The sequence below is a fragment of the Pseudophryne corroboree genome, chromosome 1 (assembly GCF_028390025.1).
Source record: "Pseudophryne corroboree isolate aPseCor3 chromosome 1, aPseCor3.hap2, whole genome shotgun sequence".
Lineage (NCBI taxonomy): Eukaryota > Metazoa > Chordata > Amphibia > Anura > Myobatrachidae > Pseudophryne > Pseudophryne corroboree.
In genome coordinates, this window is record NC_086444.1 from 397,826,345 (window position 1) to 397,841,364 (window position 15,020).

Genomic DNA, 15,020 nt, shown 5'->3' on the forward strand with positions numbered 1-15,020 from the left:
CAGTCCATAGGGGATACTGGGAATCCATTTAGTACCATGGGGTATAGACGGGTTCACTAGGAGACATGGGCACTTAAAGAAATTGATAGTGTGCGCTGGCTCCTCCCTCTATGCCCCTTCTACCAGACTCAGTCTAGGAAACTGTGCCTGAGGAGACGGACATACTTTGAGAGAAGGATAGATAAGGAAATTGGTGAGATTACGAACCAGCACACACAGAACAAGAGGAAAGCCATGCTAACCAAACTTGAAAATCGGAAACAGTGGGTGCCCAGTATCCCCTACGGACTATGAGAAAAGGATTTATTGGAAGGTAGTTAAAATCCTATTTTCTCTTACGTCCTAGGGGATACTGGGAATACATTTACTACCATGGGGTAGTACCAAAGCTCCCAAACCGGGTGGGAGAGTGCTGAGGTTCCTGCAGAACTGATTGACCAAACTGAAGGTCCTCAGAGGCCAAAGTATCGAACTTGTAAAACCTAGCAAACGTGTTAGAACCTGACCAAGTAGCTGCTCGGCAGAGCTGTAAAGCCGAGACACCCTGGCCAGCCGTCCAAGAAGAACTCACCGACCAAGCAGAGTGGGCCTGTACAGATTTTGGAACCGGCAAGCCTGCCATGGAATCAGCATGTATGATAGTGAGCCTGATCTGCTTTGAAGCAGGACTCCCAATTTTATTGGAATCATAGAGAACGAACAGCGGGTCTAATTTCCTGTGACGAGCTGTTCTCTTTACATACACCTTCAAAGCCCTCACAACATACAAAGACTTTGAAGTAGCAGAGGTGTCTGTAACAACCGGAACCACAATAGGATGGTTGATGTGAAATGCGGACACCACCTTAGGAAGAAATTGCTGACGAGTCCTGAGTTCAGCTCTGTTCTCATGGAAAATTAAGTAGGGGCTCTTGTAAGACAATGCCCCCAACTCCGACACATGTCTTGCTGAAGCCAAGGCTAACAGTGTGATGGTCTTCCATGCAAGGTACTTTACGTCTACCTCCTGTAACGGTTCAAAGCAGTCCAATTGGAGGAACTTCAGCACCAAATTGAGATCCCAAGGTTCCGTGGGAGGCACAAAGGGAGGTTGGATGTGCAGAACACCTTTCAAGAACGTCTGGACCTCAGGGAGAGAAGCCAATTGTTTCTTAAAGTACTGTAAATAGACAAGGCCGAAATCTAGACTTTAATGGAGCCTAGACATAGGCCCACATCCACTCCCAACTGCAGAAAGAGCAGGAAACGTCCCAGAGGAAATTCCACCACAGAATATTGTCTGCTCTCACACCAAGAGACATATTTCTTCCAGATACGTTGGTAATGTTTAGACGTTACCCCCTTCCTGGCTTCCTGTTGCAGAAGATCCGCGCGCAGAAGTAGAGGCCATGGATCGTCAATCAGCATCTCGAGAAGATCCGCGTACCAGGCCCTTCGAGGCCAGTCTGGAGCAATGAGCAATGCTTGAACCTTTTCCTTTTTTATTCTCTTTAGAATTCTTGGGATCAGAGACCCTGGTAGACCCACGGAGTTGTCAGAGCATCTACCACCGCTGTTTGTGGGTCTCTCGACCTGGAACAATACCGCTTGAGTTTCTTGTTGAGTCAAGAGGCCAACAAATCGATCTGTGGATATGCCCACTGACGTATCAACCACCGGAACACCTCCAGGTGAAGGCCCCACTCCCCCGGGTGTAGGTTGTGTCTGCTGTGGAAGTCTGCTTCCCAGTTGTCTACTCCTGGAATGAAGACCGCCAGCAACACCACAGCATGTTTTTCATCCCATAGGAGAATTCTTGACACCTCTGACATTGCTGCTCTGCTTTTTGTTCTGCCCTGTCGGTTTATGTACCTTACTGCCATCACATTGTCCGACTGGACTTGAATGGCCTGGGTCCGAAGTAGAGATGAGGCCTACAGAAGGGCGTTGTAGACAGCCCTGAGTTCCAGGATGTTTATTGGAAGGACAACTTCCTGACTTGACCATCTTCCCTGAAACTGCACCCCCTTGGTGACTGCCACCCAGCCCCTGAGACTTGCGTCTGTAGTTAGCAGATTCCAGTGTTGTATCCCGAACCTCTGACCCTCAACTAGGTGAGAAGTCTGTAGCCACCACAGAAGGGAGATCCTGGCTCTTGGCGACAGGCGGATCCTCTGGTGCATGTGAAGATGCGATCCGGACCATTTGTCCAATAGATCTAGCTGGAAGGGCCTCGCATGAAACCTTCCATACTAAAGTGCCCTGTAAGAGGCCACCATTTTCCCCAGAAGGCGAATGCAGAGATGCACCGAGATCTGGGTTGGCTTCAGGACAGCCCGAACCATCGACTGGATTACCATAGCCTTTTCCAAGGGAAGGAACACTCTCTGAGACTCTATCATTTCCAGGACAGGAAGCCTCTGTGTCGGTTCCAGGAGAGATTTTGGTAGATTCAGAATCCACCCGTGATCCAGGAGTAGTCTGGTTGAGAGGCCAATGCTGTCCAACAACCACTCCCTGGACGGTGCCTTTATCAGAAGATCGTCCTGGTACGGAATTATGTTTGCAGAGTAGAAACATCATCTCTGCCATCACTTTGGTAAACACCCTCGGTGCCGTGGAGAGACCAAATGGCAGGGCCTGGAACTGGTAGTGACAGTCCTGCAGTGCAAACCATAGATAAGCCTGATGAGGCGACCAGAACACTCTCTGAGACTCTATCATTTCCAGGACAGGAAGCCTCTGTGTCAGTTCCAGGTGAGATTTTGGTAGATTCAGAATCCACCCGTGATCCAGGAGTAGTCTGGTTGAGAGGCCAATGCTGTCCAACAACCACTCCCTGGACGGTGCCTTTATCAGAAGATCGTCCTGGTACGGAATTATGTTTGCAGAGTAGAAACATCATCTCTGCCATCACTTTGGTAAACACCCTCGGTGCCGTGGAGAGACCAAATGGCAGGGCCTGGAACTGGTAGTGACAGTCCTGCAGTGCAAACCATAGATAAGCCTGATGAGGTGGCCAGATCGGAATGTGAAGGTACGCATCCTTGATATCCAGAGACACTAGGAATTCCCCCTCCTCCAGACCTGAGATCACTGCTCTCAGAGAATCCATCTTGAATTTGAACACTCGTAAGTACGGGTTCAGCGACTTTAGGTTCAGAATCGGCTTCACCAAATCTTCCGGTTTCGGTACTACAAACAATTTGGAATAGTATCCGTTGTTTTGCAGATGAGGTGGAACTGGAACAATGACCTAGGTTTGTACCAGTTTTTGAATGGCGTCCTGTAAAGTTATACTTGCCTCTTGTGAAACTGGTAAGCCTGATTTAAAGAATCTGTGAGGTGGAAGCTCTTGGAACTCCAGTCTGTAGCCCTGGGAAATAAGATCTATGACCCAGGGATCCTGGCACGATGTTGTTCAGATATGACTGAAGAATTTTAACTGGGCTCCCACCTGTCAGTCTTCCAGGCATCTCAGTCCACTGTCATGCTGAAGGTTTTGAGGAAGCAGAGCTTGAGCCCTATTCCTGTGAACCGGCAGTTGCTGGTTTGCGTGGTTTACCTCTAGCGCCTCTGGTGGTGGTAGAAGAATCTCTGGGCTTGCCCCAAACTTGGCAGTCTGAAAGGACTGTAAATTGGGTCCCGAGTAGGCCTTCCTAGTTGGGGAGCTGCAGAAGGAAGGTATGTGTACTTACCCACAGTAGCTTTGGAGATACATTTGCCTAGTTCATCTCAAAATAAGGCCTCGTCTGTGAAAGGTAGGTCTTCCACATCTTTCCTGGAGTCCGCATCCGCAGTCCACTGGCGTAAACATAGACCCCTGCATGCAGACACTGCCATAGCTGTAGTGTGTGCATTAAGCAAGCCTATTTCTTTTATGGCTTCCACCATAAAGTTTGCAGTATCCTGTATATGTTGCAGGAGCAACACAATCTCCCCATGAGGTAAGGTATCTAACCCCTCAATTAGGTTACCCGACCATTTAGCAATGGCGTGATCCACCCACATGCTATAGTGGGTCCCTGGGTCCCCCCCGCAGCTGTATACAAAGCTTTGAGCATAGTTTCAATTTTGCGGTCAGCCGCGTCTTTTTGGGAGGCTGCACCCAGGACAGGCAATACAATTTTCCGTGAAAGCCTGGATACTGATGCATCCTCTATCGGTGGATTTTTCAATTTTTTCTTATCCTCAGGAGGAAAAGGAGAGAATGATAACAACCATTTAGGGATTTGAAATTTCCTATCAGGATTAACCCACGGTTCTTCAAACAGGGTATTTAGTTCCTTTGACACAGGAAAAAAGTGGCCGAGGATTTCTTTTTTATATTATAATAAGATTTCTCACTCTCCTCTGTCACCTTATCAGGGATATTCAGAACTTCTGATAGCTTCTATAAGAGCCTCTATTCCCTGTGACAGAGTACCCTCCCCCACCTCTGAGTCCACCTCACACTCCTTCATGTCTAACCCCTCATCATCCGAGTCAGACTGCAGGATATGGGCTAAAGTGCGTTTTTGTGGACAAATGGCAGGGGACTGAGAAGCTGGTTTGGGTACTAAGTCTCATAAACTCAGTCATAGATTGTCTTAAGTATTGCATCTTTCTCATTCCGAGATTAGTAGAGATTGTGGAAATCTTTCTCCTAATGGAGTCCAGCCATGCTGGTTCTGCCCTACTAGCCTGGGAAGGTACACTACATGGAGTACACACTAGTGAACCCCCTGGGGAAGAGGAACACTGTGCCTTACATGAAACACACTCTTTGCCTGACATACTGTAACAGTGACAGCACACACACACAGGAAAAGGTTAAATGCACAATTAACCTACATAGCCCTTCCAGGGAGACACAGAGGGAGTATGGAACCAGCCCACAACACCATTAACACTAATGCCAAGCTTAGCCAGGTCGCAGACTAAGTACTTAGATTAGGGACTTAGGGGTACATGTACTAAGCAGTGATAAAAGTGGAGAAGTGAGCCAGTGGAGAAGTTACCCATGGCAACCAATCAGCTGCTTGGGACAGAGTCTGAGTACCTCTGAAGATGGATAAGCTGAGTTGCAGTCCTGGGACCGTGAGGGCTCTCCAGTAGCAAGTAAGATCGCAACTGCTAATACATGCATGCCCAGAAAATGCCGTTCATGACACGCCCACATTTACAACTCCCTAATCCCTCCACCTGTCTTCCTGTCACTCACTTTGCGACAGATTTCTCTGTGCAACCACTGCGCGTGCGAACTGTGGCAAAGATGCATGCGCAGTAAGAGAACATCACCCGCCGCTTTGAGACCACATCTGAATTAGGCCCATTAATTGTTTCACACATTATCAATAGTTTGCTTGATACTGCTCAGACTGTACAAATAAACGCCATTTGCATTACATTTCTGGATATGTTTGTCTACCTTAGTGAACAATTTACGTAGCATTGTGTAAAGCTATTATGAAATTATCTATTTACTTTCTTCTATTGATCTGATGACTTAGGATCAGGTGTTTGCAAAAGTAGGTATTAGCTAGGGAATAGCAACCCAAAATTGCCTGGGCAAATTACACAGTAGGTACAAGAAGTAAGAACATCAGTGTATCAACATTATTTACAACAAATGGTCACTATACCTGACTTTGTTTCCTCTTCTTGATTACCACCTCTGTTTCCCAGTGTGACCTGTTCAAGTATCTGCTTAAGGTGATGTTTGAAGACTGCTGTGGAAAGTTCCTCGCAATCACACCCCAGCACACTGGCTGCGTTGTTTGCCCACTCAAATCTCATGAACTGTTTCCTGCCAACTGAAAAGGAGAGAAAGTGTTTGAGTCAGTCATTCATGTTGAAGGCTTTAACAATATATGTCTACTAGGTGATTCATCGCGCCCTACGGGCGCTCTTCACACCGTCGTAGGGGCTACGCCCCGTTAACCTCTGCACGCCTTTGAACATACGCAGGGCGGTAGATAACAGAATCAGAAACGCAGGGCAGTATAGAGGGCATATAGAAATGGGTTCCGGTTGAGATAAGATAGAGAGTCGTAGGGGGAGAGAAAGGGAATGTACAGAAACGCTGTGCGATCGGTAAAGGATAGGGAGAGGCAGGGTGGTAGGGAGAGGATAAAGAGAGGGAAGGTGTTAGACAGAAAATACCGTTGCAAGGGGCTACGATCCATTATCCCCTGCACGGGCTTCAGCTGTGCTATAATTGTTATTATATGGAGTATTACCTGTTTTTTTTTTATGGCAGTGGGTAAATATTGTAAGGGGGGAGGGCGTGCGATTGTCAAGGCGGCGTAGGCCTTTGTGAGGGCGTGCAGAGTGGCCGCAGGGCACAATGAATAACATAGTGTAGAGTGTAGTATATATTGCTAGTGTCTGCATTATGAAGTACCAGATGAGTAACAGCAATGCACTGTAGATAAGATATGAAGGTGCTGTGGCCACAGGTAGCAGAGCCGCTTATACACACAATGGCCACAGGTAGTAGAGCCGCTTATACACTCAATACCCACAGGTAGCAGAACCGCTTATACACACAATGGCCACAGGTAGCAGAGCCGCTTATACACACAGTGGCCACAGGTAGCAGAGCCGCTTATACACACAATACCCACAGGGGGCAGAGGCGCTTATACACACAGTGCCCACAGATAGCAGAGCCGCTTATACACACAATACCCACAGGTAGCAGAACCGCTTATACACACAATACCCACAGGTAGCAGAACCGCTTATACACACAATACCCACAGGGGGCAGAGGCGCTTATACACACAGTGCCCACAGGTAGCAGAGGCGCTTATACACACAATACCCACAGGGGGCAGAGGCGCTTATACACACAGTGCCCACAGGTAGCAGAGGGGCTTATACACACAGTGGCCACAGGTAGCAGAGGCGCTTATACACACAATAACCCACAGGTAGCAGAGCCGCTTATACACACAATGGCCACAGGTAGCAGAGCCGCTTATACACACAATACCCAAAGGTAGCAGAGGCGCTTATACACACAGTGGCCACAGGTAGCAGAGCCGCTTATACACACTCAATGCCCACAGGTAGCAGAGCCGCTTATACACACAATACCCACAGGTAGCAGAACCGCTTATACACACAATACCCGGAGGTAGCAGAGCCACTTATACACACATTACCCACAGGTAGCAGAACCGCTTATACACACAATACCCACAGGGGCAGAGGCGCTTATACACACAGTGCCCACAGGTAGCAGAGGGGCTTATACACACAATGGGCACAGGTAGCAGAGCCACATGTACACACATTACCCACAGGTAGCAGAACCGCTTATACGCACAATACCCACAGGGGGCAGAGACGCTTATACACACAGTGCCCACAGCTAGCTGAGCCGCTTACGCACACAATACCCCCAGGTAGCAGAGGCGCTTATACACAGTGCCCACAGGTAGCAAAGGTGCTTATACACACAATGGGCACAGGTAGCAGAGCCACGTGTACACACAATACCCACAGGTAGCAGAGCGGCGTATACACACAATACCCACAGGTAGCAAAGCCGCTTATACACACAGTGCCCACAAGTAGCAGAGCCGCTTATACACACAGTGTGCACAGGTAGCAGCGCCACTTATACACAATGGGCACAGGTAGCAGTGTTGCTTATACACATAATGGCCACAGTATTAGTGTTTCTAATTAATCCAATGTCCATTGGTAGCAACTATACTCACAAAAGTTTGGGGGTGGGTTCAGTGAGGTTCCTATCCGTGCGGAGAGGTGGGTATGGGGGAGGGGCAGGGTTGCAGTGGGTGGGGGAGGGGCAAGGGGTGCTGCAGGTGTTGGAGCTACGGGTGGGGGCGTGAGTGCCGCGGGTGGGAGCGGATGTGGGGGATGCCTTGGGATTCCCGCAGGGGGGGCCAGCGGGTGTTGGTGCTGTGGGTGGGGGAGGGGGCAGAGTGCCACGGGTGGTGCGGGTGTTGGTGCTGCGGGTGGGGGAGGGGGTGGAGTGCCACGGGTGGTGGGTGGATGCGGTGGGTGTCGCGGGTAGGTGGCGCGGGTGTTGGTGCTGCGGGTGGGAGTGCCGCGGGTGGGGGGCAAATGCGGTTGGTTGCCTCGGGTGTTGGTGCTACGGGTGGGGGAGGGGGCAGGAGTTCAGCGAGTGGGTGGCGCGGGTGTTTGTGCTCTGGGTGGGGGAGGGGACGGGAGTGCCGCGGGTGGATGCGGCGGGTGTTTGTGCTACGGGTGGGGGAGGGAGCAGTGGCGCCACAACGTGGGTGCGGGGGGTGCGGGCCGCACCTGGGTGTTACCCTCTGCGGGGTGACACCAAAGTGCCGGCTCCTGTCACAGTGCAGAAGCCAGCACTGCAGATTCAGCAGTGTCCGGGTGAAAGCCGTATGCCCCGACCCACAATGTGCCGAAAACGGGGGTCGGGACGCGAGGCCACGCCGCCTTCCGTGAAGCCACGCCCCCTTTTCACCCGTGACCGCGGGTAAGTGACGGGTGGATGCCGCAGGTGGGGGGCAGATGCGGGTGGTTGCCGCGGGTGGGAGGGGGGGCGAGTTGTGCCGAAAACGGGGGTCGGGACGCGAAGCCACGCACCCTTCCGAGAAGCCACGCCCCCTTTTCACCCGCGACCGCGGGTAAGTGACGGGTGGATGCCGCGGGTGGGGGGCAGATGCGGGTGGTTGCCGCGGGTGGGAGGGGGGCGAGTTGTGCCGAAAACGGGGGTCGGGACGTGAAGCAACGCCCCCTTCCGCAAAGCCACGCCCCCCTTTTCACCCGCGACCGCGGGTAAGTGACGGGTGGATGCCGCGGGTGGGAGAGGGAGCGAGAGCAGCTGCCAGTGCTCAGCATGTCCCCCTGAACTCTGCAGCAGCCGCTAGTCTGTGAGGCGGGTAGTGTGAGTTCCGCTCACAGTCAGCGGCTGCGGTGTCACCAGAGAGAGTGTACGGGGAGAAGGGAGACAGGGGACTGGGCGGAGATGGGGAGGGGACTGGGCGGAGATGGGGAGGGGACTGTTCCTGGCCAGATCTGTGCCTGTGACTCCGCCCAGCGTTACGGGCACAGAGTCACAGACTTAGGCAAATATATAGGAGATGTGTATGTATATTTATTATGTCTAATAAGGTAAGAATAGATATTTACATATAGAGGTTGCTCACAATATAGAAGGAGAAAGATATTGTAACCACTGTGCTGGCAAGCTGAGATGTGTGAAAAACAACCAGTTTGGGCAGCCAAACGGCCATTTTTTGGTTTGCAGCTAAACTCGGCCTATCTGGGTGCAATCAAAACAAATAATTGAATATCGCCCCACCTACTTCGATCTCTTGTCACTTTAAACAATTGAATCACCTTTATGTCCTGTGCAGAATCCTCTCTCCTCTCATATTGACTGATGAAGCCGCTGATGAGCAATTCAAGTGGGGAAACGCATCTCAAAGCTTTTAAAAGGTGTTCCTAAAACCTTTTTACAGAAACCATCATCATCCTGCCTCCTAATTGGGAATATCTGTATCTCCAGACATGGCTTATTGAAAGGGAAACACCAAAGCCGGGAGTCGAGGAAAACGCTGTCCCAGAGAGAGGATGTGGTAACCATTGCATGCTAAAAAGTTTACTAACATGGCCATGTTTTAAAAAGAGCAGCCACTTTGCATGGGAAAGTTTTACTAAAAACTGTTCAGTTACTGTATATGCATAACTTTTAACAAATCTGGCTAATGTCTGCACAGTGACACATTATATAGACATTTGAAATATCTGTTGCCAGCTGGATACAAAGTGCCTAATTATCAACACTGCAGTGAGGGCTGGAAATAAGAGACTCTGTTGCAACAGCTTGTTATAATGTATCAATATCCAGAATTTACTTACAAGCATGATATATAATAACTTATGAAAATAGAGTTATAAAACAACTGGAAGGATTATATGTATATAAAGTATTAGTTATTTATGCGTACACTGTGAATTTGGTAACTACATTTTTTATATATAAATCACAAAAAGGTTTATAAGGTGATACCAATTTTTAAAGGATAATAAAATTATTTTTAATTATAGTCTGTCAGCGCTATCTGTGTTTTGTTTTGTTTTGTGTTTTCTAGTTTGAAAAGGTAGAGTAGTCCCTTTTGACAGTAGAGAGCTGCAGACAGACTAGAAATAAATATTGAGCTTGTTTTATTAAATTGGCGCCAGGAGGTACTTTGGTACAGTTTTGTTTTTTGAGCTTGAGAGGTGCTGCAAAGAGGAATGCACAAAATGGGCCCAAAGATAGGTGTGCCAAGCTTGTGGCATCATATTCAAAAAAACTTGAGGCTGTAATTGCTGCCAAAGGTACATCAAAAAAGTTTTGAGCAAATGCTGTGAATACGTATGTACATGTGATTTCTTAGTTTTTTATTTTTAATACATTTGCAAAAATCTCAAAAAAAAAACAACAACTTTTTCACGTTGTCATTATGGGGTATTGTGCGTAGAATTTGGGGGGAAAAATGTATTTATTCTATTTTGGAATAAGGCTGTTATATAGCAAAATGTGGAAAAAGTGAAGCACTGTGAATACTTTCCGGATGCACTGTATAACCATGAAACCAAGCTAATCACACACAGTGCTGAACATCAAGATGTGTTAAATTCACACACATTAATTAAGTGCCTCGAGAAATCACTAGGCTGTCACAAACAATGAGGTTTCACACTTCCACCCCAGTTGGTACAAAAAGGGAGATTATTAAGGGAAATTATAATGTGATTTCAGAGCATAGTGCTAAACTGCTAGTACTATAGACCATTTAGGTGAGAGGTGAGAGGTTAATGAGCAAATGATTAATGCCCTGAAGGGAATTCTATGACTATATTCGAGCATTCAATTTTAAGAAAAACATGACAATAAGAAAGAAAGAACCTTGCAGTTTACTAACCAAATTGACATGTGCAGTACAGAGAAATGACCATTTCAAAGTAAATATACACATTTCATGGAGTGTTGCTCTTCAAATAACTCAATGATTCTTAGCATTCTACCTAATTTCATGGACACAGTGATGCAAAATAGCACTATGTATCACAGTAGAAGCACCAGGAAGCTCCACTGTGTACTGTATGCCAGTAGGAATGCAGATAGTGCCACAATGTTTGAAGGGGTTGAGTACAGGATCCTGGCGCTGAGAATGCTGGTGGTCAGAATACTGACCTCGACATCCCGACAGCCATGATCTCGACAGTTCTAGGGTAAGCATTCTAACCTCCCACTAACCTTCCTTTCCCATAGCCGAAACCTAGCCCTCCTTTCCCTCAGCATAATCCTAACCTCCCCACACACAGTCTAACCCTAACCTCCCCTCCTAGGGGGGAATTCAAATGTTAGAAAAAAACAGACACCCAACTGACTTTTCAAACATTTGAATTTCCCCCCTAGAGTCTAATCCTAATCTCCCCTCCTGAAGCTTAACCCTAACCTCCCCTCCCGCAGGTTAACCTTAACCCCTCCCATAGCCTAACCCTCCCTCGTAACATACCCTTGATACTTATGTTCAAGATGACGGCTGTCAAGATTCCGGTGTCGGTATTCTGACAGCTGGTCACCGGGACACCGGCCGCCGGCAAACCATACTACACCCTATTTAACTTGTGTCTGCATACCCTTATTGTATTGCACTTGCAAGTGACTGCCCCGATCCACCTCTTGATGTGCAATACGCTTGTTACATGCAACACAAAAATACAGTACAGCAGTTGTGCAAGTTTTGTGCATGCATAATGTGACAACTTTCATGTGAGACTTATTTATAAATGCACTTATACAGAATCTTTGGTGCCTGTACACCCCCTCTGAAGCTGGCTTTTGAGGTCTCAGAATTGATACTAGCCTAAAGCCAGCAAGATAAGGACCACTGCAAACTGGTCAGGTATAGGTCTCCTGAAACAGCCATGGCTAGCAACCAGTGTGCTGAAGATCAATAAGCAGCACTTCCCACAAAAAGACAGTACAATATATGTAGAATAAACAAAGTCCAGCAAACCTAGAAAGGCACAATGGAAATACATCTGACTAGTGTCCCCTCTGCATTGGAAGCTTTCTCATATATAGCACATTGGACATTTGGTAATTGAATCCCATACATAAGTCCAGGACTCCATTCACAATAACTGGGACTTTAAAGTTCCTATTTCTTATTCACCAGAACTTTTATTGATTCACATTATTTTGTCATTTTTAAAAAAGGTGTTAAAAATCATTTGAGAGATATGTATCTATGAGGGTGGTTCAATAATATCCCTTTCACATCGCACAAATAACCCGGTATATTGCTGGGTTGACACAGGTCACTGTGCGATGTGAAAGGGCCCATGGAGAATTCCTAGGCCACCTGACCCGGTAATCCAACCTGAGATATAAGAAGTGTTATTCCCAGGTTGAATACCGGGTCAGTGGCAGTGTGAACGGGTTGCCGGGTCGATGCGACCTGGGACCTGTTCACTACATAGGAAGAGGCGCCACGGAGATGAGCTCATCTCCCAGCGCCGCCTCCGCAACTGCCCCCAATGCCAGCTCTGCCCCCCCCACCACCACCACCACTGTGGTAACCCGACCCGGCATATTGCATATTTTAGGGTCCAATGCCGGGTCCCACACTGGAAGGACCCGTTTCCAATTCCCGGGTGGAATCCAGCATTGGAAATGTGAAAGGGTCTTAAGTAATAAGACCTCTCATGTGTGTAATGTTTTTTATTTCATTCTGATTTGCCACCAGGCCAGAACAGGTAGACCACTGCTTCCCATCACACCATTATACTGCACCTCACATCAGACGTATTGCCCCAACATCAGTTGTAAGATGGAGGGGTGGCAGGAACATGGTCAAACATTGAGGTACATAGGGGTAAATTTACTAAGAATCGTATTTTCCCGTTTGAGGTCAAAGTTCAATCACGAATGACATTGAAAGTGTAAATATGCAACTTTTTGAATTGATTACGACTAATTTACTAAGTTGCCGTATTCTGCATTTTCGGTTTTTCCGATGTCGATGTCATTCATTTTTTTAGGCAGTGTTTTTCGGTCAACCGCTGACCACAAAGTTCCCACCATTGGTTACAATGGAGCGCATAGGCGCTACATTGTAACACTGCCGTGTGCCGCCTGTCAGACAGTACAGGAGCACACAGCCGATCAGGTGGGTGCCACAACGTGGCGCTCCCTGATTGGCTGAAGAAACCCACTTAGACATCAGTCAGAGGGGGTTTCTGGCATTCGGGGAAAGGGGTCCCATGTGAAAACATGGGGCCCCTTTCAGTTCGTGGTCGGGTGTCCCGTTTTTTTATTTTTACAAGTACGTGGATTACAAATGGATTATCCGAGGAGCCCTCTACACTGGATTTGGTGAGTAGGATTTTTTCAACAGGTACACCTTGGATTCTACATGGAGAAGAGGACCGACCCTCGTGTGAACATAAGGTAAGTATGTGTATATGGTGGTGTGTATGTATGCATTAAAGTTATACTTTCAAGGTGTGTGTGTAATGTCTTTATTGGGGTATTTTTTTAGTAGTAGTACTACAGGTACCAGCGGGCCCGGTTTCCGCTGCATGCTGGTACTTGTGGTTCTCCAAGTACCAGCTTGCGGGGGAGGCTTGCTGGGACTTGTAGTACTGCTACTAAAAGCAATATTCATTACTTTCAACAAAGGCTATTAGCCCCCCATCCGCAGCCCATTGGATGGGGGGGGACAGCCTCGGGCTTCACCCCTGGCCCTTGGGTGGCTGGGGGGGGGGGACCCCTTGATTGAAGGGGTCCCCACTCCCCCAGGGTACCCCGGCCAGGGGTGACTAGTTGGATATTTGATGCCACGGCCGCAAGGCACTGTATAAAAGTGACCCCTGGCTGTGGCATTATCTGTCCAGCTAGTGGAGCCCGGTGCTGGTTTCAAAAATACGGGGGACCCCTACGCTTTTTGTCCCCCGTATTTTTGGAACCAGGACCAGGCGCAGAGCCCGGTGCTTGTTGTTTAAATATGGGGAACCCCTGTCAATTTTTTCCCCATATTTTTGCAACCAGGGCCGGCTCAAAGAGCCCGAGGCTGGGTTGGTTTAGGAGGGGGGACCCCACGCATTTTTTTTTTGAAAAATTAAAACATTTCCCACCCCTTCCCACTGAAAAACATGCACGGATCTCATGGATCCGTGCATGCCTATACAAACACGGGATAAAAAAGCAGGTCTGTTTTTTTTAGCACTTTTTCACGATTTGTATTTCATCACGGCAGTGTTTGGCAATTGTCGGCAGTGTTTGTGTTTTGCACTTTTTAGTAAATTCCCGATTTCTACCAAATTGCAGGCGTATTTGACCGATGGTGTATTGATTCGTGATTTTTACCTTGGACTTCCAAAATATTACGAATGCCCTCATCACTGCCGTGATTTTTGCTTAGTAAATTACCGAGATGACACTTTGAAGAAAAAACGGCATCTCGGTCAAAATCGGGACCTTAGTAAATATACCCCATAGTGTGATCAAATTTCTGCTTCTAAAGAGTACATCAGCAGCTGAAATTCATCACCAACTTGTTGAGGTGTACGGTGATAATGCCATGTCTTGTCAGCAATACAACACCTGTTCGCAGCAACCCAGGTCAGTTTTGATGAACTACCCAGTGCAGTTCATCTTGAACATCTGTCCTGCCATTATCAAAGCCAGTGCACCAAACCCAAACCCTTTTCTGTGACATATATTATATCACCTCACCTCCATCTGCATCATACTGTGCTCTCTCCACGTCCTACTCCTGCAGTTTCCCTCCTAGCTTAAGAGCCTGCACCAACACTACACCCGCTTAATACCTGCCATCCAAATTAATCTCACCTCAATGCTAAAGGAACCCTCTCCCACAAACTTACACCCCATAGCCTGTGCCCTATGGAATGCCAGATCTATTTGTAACAAACTGCCCTCCACCTATTACCTTTTTATCGACAACTACCTGCATCTCCTTACCATTAGTGAAGCCTGGATTACCCCCTCTGACACCACTTCTCCTGCTGCTCTCTCTGCTGGG

General features: G+C 47.9%; 1 protein-coding gene across 6 annotated transcripts in view; it reads right to left on the reverse strand.

Annotated features, from left to right (window-relative positions):
- MYO18B (myosin XVIIIB) overlaps positions 1-15,020 on the reverse strand; it is a 1,127,577-nt gene that overhangs the window by 660,392 nt on the left and 452,165 nt on the right. For all 6 annotated transcript variants that reach the window (XM_063913212.1, XM_063913213.1, XM_063913208.1 and 3 more), the window contains exon 14: positions 5,604-5,774. In XM_063913212.1, the coding sequence (XP_063769282.1) occupies positions 5,604-5,774 (171 nt within the window). The remainder of the gene's footprint in view (positions 1-5,603; positions 5,775-15,020) is intronic.